Source organism: Hylobates moloch, unplaced genomic scaffold (assembly GCF_009828535.3).
Source record: "Hylobates moloch isolate HMO894 unplaced genomic scaffold, HMol_V3 SCAFFOLD_15, whole genome shotgun sequence".
Classification (NCBI taxonomy): domain Eukaryota; kingdom Metazoa; phylum Chordata; class Mammalia; order Primates; family Hylobatidae; genus Hylobates; species Hylobates moloch.
The window spans coordinates 2,803,207-2,818,248 of record NW_026652290.1 but is presented as its reverse complement, the minus strand read 5'-3'; the positions used below and the strand labels follow the sequence as shown (position 1 = coordinate 2,818,248).

At 51.2% G+C, this 15,042-nt stretch overlaps 1 protein-coding gene across 5 annotated transcripts in view; it reads left to right on the top strand.

Annotated features, from left to right (window-relative positions):
* Positions 1 to 15,042, top strand: part of UNK (unk zinc finger) — a 42,058-nt gene that overhangs the window by 15,905 nt on the left and 11,111 nt on the right. For 4 of the 5 annotated variants that reach the window (XM_032178811.2, XM_032178810.2, XM_032178809.2 and 1 more), the window contains 5 exons: positions 10,192 to 10,401; positions 12,559 to 12,735; positions 12,901 to 13,031; positions 13,524 to 13,659; positions 14,207 to 14,324. In XM_032178811.2, coding sequence (XP_032034702.1) covers positions 10,192 to 10,401; positions 12,559 to 12,735; positions 12,901 to 13,031; positions 13,524 to 13,659; positions 14,207 to 14,324 — 772 coding nt within the window. The remainder of the gene's footprint in view (positions 1 to 10,191; positions 10,402 to 12,558; positions 12,736 to 12,900; positions 13,032 to 13,523; positions 13,660 to 14,206; positions 14,325 to 15,042) is intronic. The other variant, XM_032178812.2, reaches the window with a different exon arrangement.

Below are 15,042 nucleotides of genomic sequence, written 5' to 3'. Positions count from 1 at the left end.
CAGAGCTGCTTTTGTACCAGGCTTCTACCACTTGGGGTGCTTTTTGCTTTTCTTTTCACTTCCCATGTCTCAAGCACCTGCTGTGGGTCAGCTCTGTGCAGGGGTACAAAGATGATCGATGTGGCAGTGTACAAAACAGTCAGAATCCACTGTGGTGGCTGTACCAGCAGTATTCACGTAGTGCAGTAGGAACATGGAAGCGGGGGCAGGCAGGGCCAGGGAACCCTCAGGGTGATCTAGGCCCAGGGGACAACATGATCAAACGTATGGAGATGTAAGGGTGTGATGTGATGGGGCATACCAACTGTTTAGAGCAGAAGTCGCCTGTAATCCCAGCACTTAGGGAGCAGAGGCCAGAGGATAGCTGGAGCCCAGGAGTTCGAGACCTGCTCGGGCAATATAGCAAGCCCCCTTTCTCCACAAAAAGGGAAAAAAAAAAGACAAAAAAACCCAGGTGTAGAGCAGAGGTCAGCAAACCAGCTTGCATGCCAAATCCAGCCTGCTGCCTGCTTTTTTATGGCCCACAAGGTAAGAATTGTTTTCACTTTCTTTTGAGACAGGTCTATCCTGGCTGGAGCTCAGTAGCACTATCTTGGCTCACTGCAGCCTCGACCTCCCATGCTCAAAGAATCCTCCTGCCTCAGCCTCCTGAGTAGCTTGGACTATAGGTGTGCACCACCACGCCCGGCTAATTCTTGTATTTTTTTGGTAGAGACAGCGTTTTGCCACATTGCCCAGGCTGGTCTTCAACTCCTGAGCTCAAGCGATCCACCTGCCTTGGCCTCTCAGAGGGCTGGGATTACAGGCATGAGCCACTGTGTCCTCTCTTCACATTTATTCAATGGTTGAAAAAAAATGATATTTCATGATGTGACGATTATATGAATTTCAGAGTCCCTAAATAAAGCTTCCTTTGGGCTGGGTGCAGTGGCTCATGCCTGTAATCCTAGCACTTTGGGAGGCCGAGGCGGGCGGACCATGAGGTCAGGAGATCGAGACCATTCTTGCTAATAAAGTGAAACCCCGCCTCTACTAAAAATAAAAAAATTAGCCGGGCATGGTGGTGGTTGCCTGTAATCCCAGCTACCCGGGAGGCTGAGGCAGGAGAATGGCATGAACCCAGGAGGCAGAGCTTGCAGTGAGCCGAGATCACGCCACTGCACTCCAGCCTGGGCGACAGAGCGAGACTGTGTCTCAAAAAATAAAAAATAAATAAAATAACGCTTCCTTTAAACCTGCAGTCATTCGTTTCTCTGTTGTCCTGGCTGCTTGTGCACTTCAACTACAGACTCAAGTAGTTGCAACAGGAGACTGACTATATGTGATGCTCATTGCTTCTCATTGCTGGACGTATCAGCATACCACATTTTTTGTTTTTTTTTTGAGACGGAGTCTTGCTCTGTCACCCAGGCTGGAGTGCAGTGGTGCGATCTGGGCTCACTGCAAGCTCCGCCTCCCAGGTTCATACCATTCTCTTGCCTCAGCCTCTCGAGTAGCTGGGACTACAGGCGCCAGCCACCATGCCCGGCTAATTTTTTGTATTTTTAGTAGAGACGGGGTTTCACCATGTTAGCCAGGATGGTCTCGATCTCCTGACCTCGTGATCCACCCACCTCGACCTCCCAAAGTGCTGGGATTACAGGTGTGAGCCACTGTGCCCCGCCAGCATACCATAGCACATTTTATACATTCTTCATCACCAGTGCATACCTCTTATGTCAAAAGAAGGGAGGAAGAGAAAAATGCATTTCAAATATTTCACTTTTAAGGCTCAGTGGCATGTGGATTATTTTGTTAACATGTTTGGTGGCAAAGCACCTAATAATAAAGATAGCTGTGACTGGGCATGGTGGCTTATGCTTGTAATCTCAGCACTTTGGGAGGCCGAGGCAGGAGGACTCCTTGAGCCCAGGAGTCGAGGTTGCAATGAGCTGTGATTACACTGCTGCACTCCAGCCTGGTGACAGAGTGAGACCCTCTTTATTTAAAAAAAGAAGGAAATATTCCTTTAAAATTTATTTTTCCTTTTTTTTTTTTTTTTTTGAGATGGAGTCTCGTTCTGTCGCCCAGGCTGGAGTGCAGTGGCGTGATCTCTGCTCACTGCAACCACCTCCTGGGCTCAAGCGATTCTCGTGCCTCAGCCTCCTGAGTAGCTGGGACTACAGGCGGCCGCCACCACACCTGGCTAATTTGTATTTTTAGTGGAGATGGGGTTTCACCATATTGGCCAGGTTGGTCTTGAACTTCTGGCCTTGTGATCCACCCGTCTCAGCCTCGCAAAGTGCTGGGATTACAGGCGTGAGCCACTGTACCTGGCTCCCCCCAGCCTTTTTTCTTTTTTTTTTTTTCATTTTTTTTTTGGAGACAGAGTCTTGCTCTGTTGTCCAGGCTGGAGTACAGTGGTGTGATCTCAGCTCATTGCAACCTCAACTTCCCTGGTTCAAGTGATTCTTGTGCCTCAGCCACCCAAGTCATTGGGATTATAGGTGTGACCCACCACGCCTGGGTAATTTTTTGTATTTTTAGTAGAGATGGGATTCTCCATGTTGGCCAGGCTGGTGTCAAACTCCTGACCCCAAGTGATTTGCCCGCCTTGGCCTACCAAAGTGCTAGGATTACAGGAGTGAGCCACTGCGCCTGACCTAAAAGATTTTTTCTGACCATTGCTTGCTTTTCTGGGAATATTGTGATAAGTGCTTGGTCTGATAATGCTGATGGATTTTTTCAGCACAGATGTCTTTTTTTTTTTTTTTTTTTTGAGACAGGGTCTCGCTCTGTCACCCAGGCTGGCATGCAGTGGTGCAACCGTAGCTCACTGCAACCTCAAACTCTTGGGTTTAGTGATCCTTTCACTTCAGCCTTCCAAGTAGCTGGGACTACAGGTGCATGCCTGGCTTAGTTTTTTAAAAAATGTTTTAGTGATGGGGTCTTGCTATGTTGCCCTCAAACTCCTAGGCTCAAGTGATCCTCCCACCTCCGCCTCCTGTGTTGGTGAGATTACAGGGATGAGCCACTGCATGCAGCTAGGAATATTTCCTTACAGCAGAATTTCTTCACAAGAATTAAAACCACATTTTTGTAGTTTCAGTTGCAGGTTACAACTGAAGCAGGTTTCTGAGTGGCTCGTTTGTCAGCTAGGCAAGGAAAGCCGTTTACTGATGTTGAGTTAATTAAATTGTGTTTGATTGCAGCAGCTGGAGAAGTGTGTGCAGAGAAAACACACTTTTGTTTGAGAGTGTTAGCTTTTCAGCAGGAACAGTGTCTCAAAATGTTGAGGATGTTAGGAGCAATGTCAGTAGTCAATTAAAAAAGAAGGCCGGGCGCCATGGCCCACACCTGTAATCCCAGCACTTTGAGAGGCCAAGGTGGGCAGATCACAAGGTCAGGAGATTGAGACCACCCTGGCCAACATGGTGAAACCTCGTCTCTACTAAAAATACAAAAATTACAGGCCGGACGCGGTGGCTTACACCTGTAATCCCAGCACTTTGGGAGGCCGAGGTGGCTCACACCTGTAATCCCAGCACTTTGGGAGGCCGAGGTGGCTCACACCTGTAATCCCAGCACTTTGGGAGGCCAAGGCAGGCGGATCATGAGGTCAGGAGATTGAGACCATCGATCCCCCGACACAGTGAAACCCCGTCTCTACTAGAAAATACAAAAAAATTTAGCTGGGCATGGTGGCAGGCACCTGTAGTCCTAGCTACTTGGGAGGCTGAGGCAGGAGAATGGCGTGAACCCGGAAGGCGGAGGTTGCAGTGAGCCGAGATCACGCCACTGCATTCCAGCCTGGTGACAGAGCCAGACATCATCAAAAAGAAGGCCGATTTCATGTGGTTTTTCCTGGCTGTTGGTGAGTCCATAGCTAAGAAAACACTAATTCAGTATAACCTAAAGTGTAATCTGCTAGTATATTTTACAGCTGGCGGTGGTAAAAATATGTGTACAGCAGAAGAAGAATTGGACAAATTTACAAAACTTGTGAAAATGCAAGGTGGTTTATTCATTGTGTTATTCTTCAGCAGGTACTTTGCAGAAAATATCTTAATTTATCATGTTATTGAACTCTTAGCATCAGTGATTTTACTTGGTTTTGTGAATCATTATCAGTTCCATAAGTTTTTGTCAGAAATAGAAGCTGAGTATTCTGATGTGCCCTGCCGCGCAGTAGTTTGATGGCTTAGCAGCGGTAGTTTTCTTTCAACTTTTTGAGCTCAGGGCTGAGATTGACGATTTTCTGAATGAGGAGAATCGCTGGCAACCACTATTGAATGCTGAATGGCTTTGGAAATTAGCTTTTGCTGCAGACTAGGTAATGTTTGTTAATGAATTCAACCTAAAACTCCAAAGTAAAACAGTGCTTATGCAAACCCCATGCTTCAGGGAAGTCATGTTGATGACAGCAAATGTTTAAATCATTATGTCACGTTAAGCTGCCTTGTATACTTCCTGTGCTGTCAAAAGTGAAACAAAGGCAAGCTCTCCATTCCTACACACATGTTCCAAATGCAGGCTATAGTTCTATCAGGGATTTTGCATCTCAATGTGAACACAAAGGAAATTTCTCTAATTTGAAATCCACTGGGTGGGCGTGGTGGCTTATGCCTGTAATCCCAGCACTTTGGGAGGCCAAGGTGGGTAGATCACTTGAGGTCAGGAGTTCAAGACCAGCCTGGCCAGCATGGAGAAACCCCATCTCTACCAAAAAAATACAAAAATTAGCCGGGTGTCGTAGCGCATGCCTGTAATCCCAGCTACTCAGGAGGCTGAGGCAGGAGAATCACTTGAATGTGGGAGACAGAGGTTGCAGTGAGCTGAGATCATGCTGCTGCACTCCTGCCTGGGCGACAGAGTGAGACTGCATCTAAAAAATAAAAATAAAAAATCCATTAATCTGTGCAACTCAGTTTACGCCAAATGTTCAACTGGAAGTGATTAAAAGAGACGTATTAAGATTAATAGAATTCTGGCCAGGCGTGGTGGCTCGTGCCTGTAATCTCAGCACATTGGGAGGCCGAGGCGGGCGAATCACCTGAGGTCAGGAGTTCAAGACCAGCCTGGGCAATATGGTGAAACCCTGTTTCTACTAAAAAATACAAAAATTAGCCAGGTGTGGTCACGGGCACCTGTAATCCCAGCTACTCGGGAGGCTGAGGCAGGAAGAATCGCCTGAACCTAGGAAGCAGAGGTTGCAGTGAGCCGAGATTGCGCCACTGCACTCCAGCCTGGTGAACAGAGCGAGACTCTGTCTCAAAAAAAAAAAAAAAAAAAAATCGGTAGAATTCTATAATTGTCATCTAAGAGATGGATATCCTGAATAAAAATTATATGCTTGGCTGGGCGCGGTGGCTGACGCCTGTAATCCCAGCACTTTGGGAGGCTGAGGTGGGCGGATCACGAGGTCAGGAGATCGAGACCACTGTGAAACCCCGTCTCTACTAAAAGTACAAAAAATTAGCCGGGCATGGTGGCAGGCGCCTGTAATCCCAGCTACTCAGGAGGCTGAGGCAGGAGAATGGCGTGAACCCGGGAGGCAGAGCTTGCAGTGAGCCAAGATTGCACCACTGCACTCCAGCCTGGGCACACAGCGAGACTCCATCTCAAAAAAAAAAAAAAAATTATATGCTTGAGCCTTGGCAACACAGTGAAACCCTGTCTTTACAAAAAATACAAAAATTAGCTGGGCATGGTGGCTGTGGTCCTAGCTACCTGGGAGGCTGAGGTGGGAGGATTGCCTGAGCCCCGGAGGTTGAGGCTGCAGTGAGCTGTGATTGCGCCACTGCACTCCAGCCTGGGTGACAGAGTGAGACTGTCTCAAAAAGGAAAAAAAAAGAAAAACAAGCCCACATGCTTGTGGAATGTTATCAACATTTGGTAATACCTATGTATGTGAAAAGACATTTTCAAAGATGAAATACATAAAAATCTCATTACAGGCCGGGTGTGGTGACTCACGCCTGTAATCCCAGCACTTTGGGAGGTCAAAGCAGGGGAGGATTACTTGAGCTCAGGAGTTCATGATTAGCCCAGGTAACATAGCAAGATCTTGTCTGTACTAAAAATCAAAAAAATTTAGCTGGGCATGGGGGCACGCGCCTATAGTCCAGCTACTCCAGAGGCTGAGGTGGGAAGATCACTTGAGCTCAGGAGGTCAAGGCTGCAGTGAGCCCTGCTTGAGCTGCTGCACTCCAGCCTGGGCAACAGAGCGAGCTCCTGCCTTAAAAAAAGAAAGATTTATGTGTGTGTGTGTGTGTGTGTGTGTGTGTGTGTGTGTGTGTGTGTATATATATATAAAATATATATAATATATATGTATGTATTACAGAATCAGAATTAACGATGAACATTTGTAATCCATTTTTGCAAAATGTTATCCCCTCAAAAAGAAATCTAAAGTCCACTGAGCGTGGTGGCTCACGCCTGTAATCCTAGCACTTTGGGAGACTGAGGCGCTTGAACCCCAGGGGCAGAGATTACAGTGAGCTGAGATCACACCACTTCCCTCTATCCTGGGCAAAAGAGCGAGACTCCGTCTCAAAAAAAAAAAAAAAATCTAAAGTCTAAAATATTTACCATTTGGTCCTTTACAAGAAGAGTTTGCCGGCTGGGCACAGGGGCTCATGTCTGTAATCCCGGCACTTTGGGAGGCTGAGGCGGGCGGATCACAAGGTCAGGAGATCTAGACCATCTGGCTAACATGGTGAAACCCCGTCTCTAGTAAAAATACAAAACAAAAAAAATTAGCCAGGCGTGGTGGCATGCACCTGTAGTCTCAGCTACTCGGGAGGCTGAGACAGGAGAATTGCTTGAACCTGGGAGGCGGAGGTTGCAGTGAGTTAGCCAAGATCGCACCGCTGCACTTTAGCCTGGGCGACAGAGGGAGACTCCGTCTCAAAAAAAAAAAAAAAAAAAGCAAGAGTTAAATTTTGGGCCGGGCGCAGTGGCTCACACCTGTAATCCCAGCACTTTGGGAGGCCGAAGCGGGCGAATCACAAGGTCAGGAGTTCAAGACCACCCTGGCCAACATGGTGAAACCCTGTCTCTACTAAAAATACAAAACATTAGCTGGGTGTGGTGGCGGGTGCCTGTAATCCCAGCTACTAGGGAGGCTGAGGCAGGAGACTCGCTTGAACCTGGGAGGCAAAGATTGCAGTGAGCTGAGATTGCACCACTGCACTCTAGCCCAGGCAACAGTGCGAGAATCCATCTCAAAAAAAAATAATAATAGTAAGAGTTAAATTCGGGCTCTAGGAAGAGGGTTGAGCACCATGCAGTGTCATCTGGACAGAGAAAGGCCAGAAACAGGGAAGTCAGTTTAGAAAAAGGTCTGAAGTCCCTGACCCAGGGCAGTGGGAATGGAAGTGAAGACGCTTAACATGGAATCTGTAGCTCACTGTCTGTCCTGATCTGTGGGAGCCCTGCCAGCCAGAGCCTCTGTGGAGTCTCATCTGCACGTGGCACTGTGGACATGTCTGCCCCAAGTCAGCAGGCTCACCAGGTCTAGCTCCTGTCCTTGAGGACCTTTCCTTCTCCAGGACAGACTGTGCCCAGAGGCAGGGTGAACATATCCTAGGTTTCTCCTCCTGCCTCCCTGTGCTTTCATGAGGCACTGACACCAGGCAGGCATGTGTCACTCTTAGAACTACCAGGTTTAGCAAATAAAAATAAAGGATGCCAGCTGGGCATAGTGGCGCATACCTGCAATCCCAGCTACTCTGGAGACTGGAGCAGGAGGATTGCTTGAGGCCAAGAGTTTGAGGCTGTGGTATGCCATGATTGAGCCTGTGAACAGCCACTGCACTCCAGCCTGGGCAACATAACAAGACCCTGTCTCTTAAAAACAAAACAGGATGCCAGTTACATTGGAAACAGATTATTTATTTATTTATTTATTTATTTATTTATTTATTTATTTATTTTTGAGATGGAGTTTTGCTCTTATTGCCCTGGCTGGAGTGCAATGGCGTGATCTTGGCTCACTGCAACCTCCGCCTCTTGGGTTCAAGTACTTCTCCTACCTCAGCCTCCTGAGTAGCTGGGACTACAGGCACACACCACCACGCCCAGCTAATTTTTGTATTTTTTAGTGGAGACATGGTTTCACCGGGTTGGCCAGGGTGGTCTCGATCTGTTGACCTTGTGATCCACCCGCCTTAGCCTCCCAAAGTGCTGGGATTACAGGCGTGAGCCACCGCGCCCAGCCATTTTTTTATATTTTTAGTAGAGTCTGGGTTTCACCATTTTGGCCAGTCCGGTCTCAAACTCCAGACCTCAGGTGATCCACCCGCCCCAGCTTCCCAAAGTGCTAGGATTACAGGCGTGAGCCACCACGCCTGACCAGAAGCAGATAATTTCTTTAGGATAAGTATGTCCCATGCAATATTTGAGACTTAATTAGGTTAAAATATTATTCAGTGCTTATATGAGATTCCAGTTTAACTGGATGTTCTGTCCTTAATCTGCCCATTCTAACCATGCCTCACTCTTCTGTGCTCCTGGCTCTGGGCCCAGCTTCCCTCTTTCAGGAAAGTTCCTTCTCTCCCATTTTCTGTTACCTCCTGAGGTAGTTTCTTTGCGGGTCCAAAAAGTCAGGAAGAGGATGTACGTCCCAGGAGAGGGATGGTCCTACCAGTTTGAGGAATGGGTATCCCAGCTCAGTGCCAGGTTTGGTAACTTTGTGTAGCAGGAGGGCACAGCTTTTTGTGTAACCAGACAGGAAAGGAGAAGAACCTTTGCTTCAAATGCCAAAGGGACCAGGAGAGCATCAGGCCATAGGGAGGCTTCCAGATTTCTGCCTGGGGTCTTCAGGATGTACCTGGACCCCAGAGATGAGGCCCTTGAAATTTGCAGTTTGCCTCCTGCACCTCACCTCATCTCCTTTTCTCTTTTCCAGCTCCCTTCCTATTCCACGCACATCCACAAAGGTACTGGGAGCTCTTAGAACCAGACACTCTGTTTCTAAGCTCATACTGTTTCTGTTCCAAAAACACCTTCAAATTCTTCATCCACTAGTACCTCTCCTCCCCTCTTCCCCCTTCCTCCTTCCTGCATCCCAGCCTGGGTCGAGGATCCCTTTTTTGGATCGACTTCTGTTCCCTTCATGCTTCTTTCTGCAGTCTGCAAGCCTCTGGCACCATCCTTCTCGATGACGTTAGATGTCCTATCCCAAGCCATTCGTTGCTTGCATTGTTAGGCTGGAGAGACTAAAGAGAACTATACTAACTGCCTGTCCTTCCTGGGGCCGGGGGCAGAGGGACCCAGTCTAGGAGACTCCCCAGCCTGGACACATGTAGCTAACAGAAACCCAGATGTAAGGGAGAAGTGGGTCTGGGGCCTTCCACGGGGTGGAATGTGGGAGAAGAGATTTGGGAGTGTCTTGGCTGTTACACATGCAGGGCAGAGGAGAGAGACCAGTGAAGGTTGGGAGGAGGCGGCCAAAGGAGACAGCTTCATGCCCCCAGGACATAAATAGCCCGGCTGCTTCAGGTACTCACATGAGGTGACACGACTGGGGACAGAACAGGCTGGAGCAGCAGGGGCGGGGTCGGGGGGCGGGTCTCTTCAAAACTTCGGTATGAGTTTTTCCCCAAGCACAGATCTAGGTAGTGCTAGGAAATGTCTCTGGGCGGAGGCGGGCAGACAGGACGGTAATTACTGAGTCAGTAGTCCCGAGGGATGCCTTGTGACCTTCAGCTTCAGAGCTGAAAAGCCTAAGTGCTTATCTGCAGATTTCTCCTCTCAGCCCACAGCCTCAGCTCATGGTACAGGCGAGGCCTGCAACAACAGGCAGGTGGACTTGGGTAGCAGAGGCCTGTAGAGTTTGGCAGAGGCGCCTCATGCTCTTATTTGCAGCCCTTTGCCTGTGATTAGTGGTTTGGCTTGGGAAACCTTGGAAAGGGCTCAGAGAACCAAGTTGCTGATTAACGCCACAGCTGGTCAACACAGGCGACAGCTGACCGCCGAGGCCCCTGTGGTCTGTGGTTCTTGCCTTTCAGGCTGGTGTGGGACTGGTGTTGGTTTGGATCCTAGAGCTGAGGTGTAGCCTTACAGCTCTGGGTCTCTCCTGGTATCCCAGTGGAACTAGCACCCCACAGCAGGGCCCTCAGGGGACTTGGCGGCTAACTTCTTGCTGAGAAGCAAGAGACTTCATTCTCTGCTCCCGGCCTGCCCCATGCGGGGCTCTCTCTGCAGGTACCTGAAAGAATTCCGCACAGAGCAGTGCCCACTCTTTGTGCAACACAAATGCACGCAGCATCGGCCCTACACCTGCTTCCATTGGCACTTCGTGAACCAGCGGCGCCGCCGGTCCATCCGCCGTCGGGACGGCACCTTCAATTACAGCCCTGACGTCTACTGCACCAAGTACGACGAGGCTACAGGCCTCTGCCCGGAGGGCGACGAGTGAGTGACCCAGCCTGTCCTCAGAGGAGCCCCATGTCTCCTTCTGGGTCAGATGCCCTCAGGGTAGGCTGGGCAGATTCTGGGAAGCCATCCAGAGGACTGGTTGCAGCCCAGCCCATGGCCCGAGCCTGGGCTCAGACCCCACCATCCCTGGCGGTAGGCTGCGGGGAGGTACCATTTCTCTTTCCCACTTTTAGGAAACCTAAGAGAGGCCTTTCTTTCACTAAGCCTAAGGGCCCACATCTGAACCCAGGAGGCTCCCTGGCCTTTTTTCATCCTCCCCTGGGGATCACAGGGCCCCTCTCCCTATCTGGGAGTTACACTTGCCATATCCCATGCGGTTCCCACCAAAGCTGGCTGTTTAGAGAGAGCGCTTCACCGGCGCCCAGGTTTGCTGACCCTAAATATCTTACTGCAAATCTCCGTGGAGAAATAGGGCACAGCACTGACAGACACAGGGAGGTGCCACACCTGGGAGTGTCACCGACGGAACATTCACTGACCCTGCTTGTCTCATAGAGCCTTCCCTACGTCAGCCCTCTTTCTTTTTTTAAATTTTTATAATTTTATTTATTTATTTAGACAGGGTTTCCCTCTTTCCCGCAGGCTGGAGTGCAGTGGCACCATCCTTGCTGCACCCTCAAACTCTACTCTGTTGCCCAGGCTGGAGTGCAGTGGTGCGATCTTGGCTCACTGCAGCCTCCACCTCCTGGGTGCAAGTGATTTTCCTGCCTCAGCCTCCCAAGTAGCTGGGACTGCAGGTGTGCGCCACAACACCAGGCTAATTTTGCATTTTTAGTAGAGACAGGGTTTCACCACGCTGACCAGACTGGTCTCGACCTCCTGACCTCAGGTGATCCGCCCTCTTGGCCTCCCAAAGTGCTGGAATTACAGGCATGAGCCACTATGCCCGGCTTCAGTTCATTTTTTTGTTTTTTTTTTTTTTTTTTTTTTTTTTTGAGATGGATGGGCACCTGCTTCCACTGGCACTTCCATGTCGGCTCACTGCAACCTCCACCTCCCGGGTTCAAGCAATTCTACCTCAGCCTCTCAAGTAGCTGGGATTACAGGCGCAGGCCACCATGCCCGGCTAATTTTTTGTATTTTTAGTAGAGATGGGGTTTTGCCATGTTGTCTAGGCTGGTCTCAAACTCCTGACCTCAGGTGATCCACCTGCCTCGGCCTCCCACAACTGTTGGGATTTACAGGCGTGAGCCACCACACCTGGCCATGATTTAAAACATTTTTAATTTGTAGAGATGGGTGAGGGGATGTCGTCACTGTGTTGCCCAGGCTGGTCTCAAATTCCTGGCCTCAAATGATCCTCCTGCTTTGCCTCCCAAAGTGCTGAGATTGCAGGTGTGAGCTACTGGCCTGGCCTAGCACCTCTTTCTCATGGAGGCCCAAGGCTTGCTGACCCTACCCCTAGCCTGACGAAGCACTCAGGGGATGAAGGCTATACCTGAGTTTTGAGTAGATCATTTGCTTCTCTGACGGCCCCCAAGCCTAGGCAGCATTTGTTCTCCCAGATGTCTGTCCTGCCCTGGAATGCCAGGCCCTGTTGGGCCCCATTTAGGCTGCAGGCAGCAGCAGGGCAGTTCTCTTACCTCGCAGCAGGGCTCCTCATTGCCTTCTTCCTAGTGCACCTTCCAGGCCATAGTGAAAGCTGTTCAACAGTTGGGGAAAGGCCGGGCGCAGTGGCTCACACTTGTAATCCCAGCACTTTGGGAGGCTGAGGCGGGCAGATGACGAGGTCAGGAGATCGAGACCATCCTGGCCAACATGGTGAAACCCTGTCTCTATTCCTGGCTCACTGCAACCTCCACCTCCCGGGTTCAAGCAATTCTACCTCAGCCTCTCAAGTAGCTGGGATTACAGGCACAGGCCACCATGCCCGGCATAGTGGTGTGTGCCTGTAATCCCAGCTATTTGGGAGGCTGAGGCAGAAGAATCGCTTGAACCAGGGAGTTGGAGTTGCAGTGAGCCAAGATCGTGCCCCTGCACTCCAGCCTGGCAACAGAGCAAGACTCCGTCTCAAAAACAAAACAAAACAAACAAACAACAACAACAAAAACAGTTGGGGAAAGGGCAGGGCGTAGGCAGGGAAGCCTAGGCTGCAGGCAGCAAAGTTGAGTGACCCCCGCTACCATGTTCCAGGTGCCCATTCCTGCACAGAACCACAGGGGACACTGAGCGCAGGTACCACCTTCGTTACTACAAAACTGGAATCTGCATCCACGAGACAGACTCGAAAGGCAACTGCACCAAAAACGGCCTGCACTGCGCTTTTGCCCACGGGCCCCATGACCTCCGCTCCCCTGTCTACGACATCAGGTGGGCTGGGTGCTGGGCTGGGCTGATGGCAGTAGGCTGGGGTCCAGGGCAGGGGCCTGGCGGCTGATGACGGTGAGTACCTCAGACTGCAGTGGAGGGCTGGCACTCTGGTTCTTGCCCCCTCATGCCCCCTCTCCACCTGTCTGTTCTTTCCTCTCCTCCCAGGGAGCTTCAGGCCATGGAGGCCTTGCAGAATGGCCAGACCACAGTAGAGGGGAGCATAGAGGGCCAGTCGGCTGGGGCTGCGAGCCACGCCATGATAGAAAAGATCCTCAGCGAGGAGCCTCGATGGCAAGGTACAAGCACCCACGCCTCGGCCGCGCCCTCCCTATAATCCTGCTCATAGCTGCCCTGGGGATTTGGCTCACCACCACCTACTGCCTGCTCTAGCCGAAGCCCTGACCTGGCCCGCATCCCACCCTACACCCACCATTCAAAAGGCGCCTCTAGGGGCGTTTTCCCTGACACATCATGTTCCCAAGATCCCCCCAGGCTTTCACATGTGCACAGGCACGTACATAAGTACACATGCAAATGTTTTCCACCCTGCAAGAGTGCCCTTTCACCCTGTGAGCTGTGAGTGTCTCTCTGATGGACAGCATCTGTCATCCTTGCTGCACCTGGGGCTGTGCCATGGCCTGGGAGGAGGGGCCCTACTCACATCTCGCAGGGGCCTCCTGTCTTGGACTCCTTCCCAGTGGCTTCGCCTTCCCTCCACTCCAGTCCTGCTAGTCTTGGGGTGCTCCAGCTCCTCTCACCTGACCCCTGCCCTCTGGCCCCCTGTGCAGAGACTGCTTATGTGCTGGGGAACTATAAGACGGAGCCTTGCAAGAAACCCCCGCGGCTGTGCCGCCAAGGCTATGCCTGTCCCTACTACCACAACAGCAAGGACCGGCGGCGGAGCCCCCGGAAGCACAAATACAGGTCCTTAGGCCCCAGGAGGCCAGCCATGGGAGGGAGGAGTGGCAGGGAAGGGGTCAGGCAGAGGCTGCTCCCACTGGCTGTCCGGGAGGAGGGGAGGCTGGTCCTGGGGATGACAGGATCGCAAGCCCAGGGCCCAGGGGAGGGCATAGTGAGGATGGCTGGACAGTAGGAGCCCAGCTTCACCTCCTGCGTGAATGAGGACCCTGGTCAGACCGTCTGTGAGGCCCCACCACTTCTGATCCTGAGGGGAATGTGTTGAATGAGGACCAGGCCACAGCATGGACAGTGTGGTTGTAGCTCCAGCCTGACCCTACTTGGGCTAGTGGGAGGGCCTGGCCGAGGGGAATCAAACAGTATCCTTTGTGGTGATGCGGCCAGGCTGGGTCAGAGAAAGAGCTTGGCTTGTGGCACCAGCAAGGCCCTGACTCTGCAGCTGGTCTTTTCCATTTCTGTCCTCACGCCTATGAGGCTGGGTCCAGGTGGCACCCGATAGGCTCCGATCTCACCCGCTCCTTTCTCCATCTGACCCCACCCTGTTGTTGGCCAGGTCGTCTCCATGTCCAAACGTCAAGCACGGGGATGAGTGGGGAGACCCTGGCAAGTGTGAGAACGGAGACGCCTGCCAGTACTGCCACACCCGCACCGAGCAGCAGTTCCACCCCGAGGTGGGCCCCACAGCAGGGCGGGGGGCGGCTTTGAGAAGTAAGGAGAGAGGCAGGCAGGATCAGTGGAGATGTTGGCAGAACCCATCCTGATGCCATCCTGGAAGAGGGACTTGTGGCCACTGGCTCTCCCCTGGCAGTGCCTAGAGGAACCTTGCATGCTGAATTTGGCATCTTCTCCTATTCTGAGCCCACACTCACCAAGCAGCCCTCTGCTTCCAGTTCTGTGTCCCCCAGGCCTTCTGACAGGGCAGGTGTAGGTGGAGTGTGGCGACCTGGCCACTCTGGGCTTTCCACCACTCATGGTGCTTATAATCCAGTGACATCAGGATTGAAAAAATAGGGCCGGGCACAGTGGCTTATGCCTATAATTCCAGCACTCTGGGAGGCCAAGGTGGGTGGATCACTTGAGGTCAGGAGTTCGAGACTGGCCTGCAACATGCCATCTCTACTAAATATACAAAAATTAGCCAGATTTGGTGGTGAGCACCTGTAACCCCAGCTACTCAGGAGGCTGAGGTGGGAGGATCGCTTGAACCTGGGAGGCGGAAGTTGCAGTGAGCCAAGATCGCACCACTGCACTCCAGCCTGGGTGACAGAGCGAGACTCCATCAAAAAAAAAAAAAAAAAGGATTGAAAAAAATAAGCTCTTTCCTGTTGTCCTGTCTCATATTAGGGCCTAGATTATCAGCAACCTCCCTGACACAGTTCCCTTGCCCTC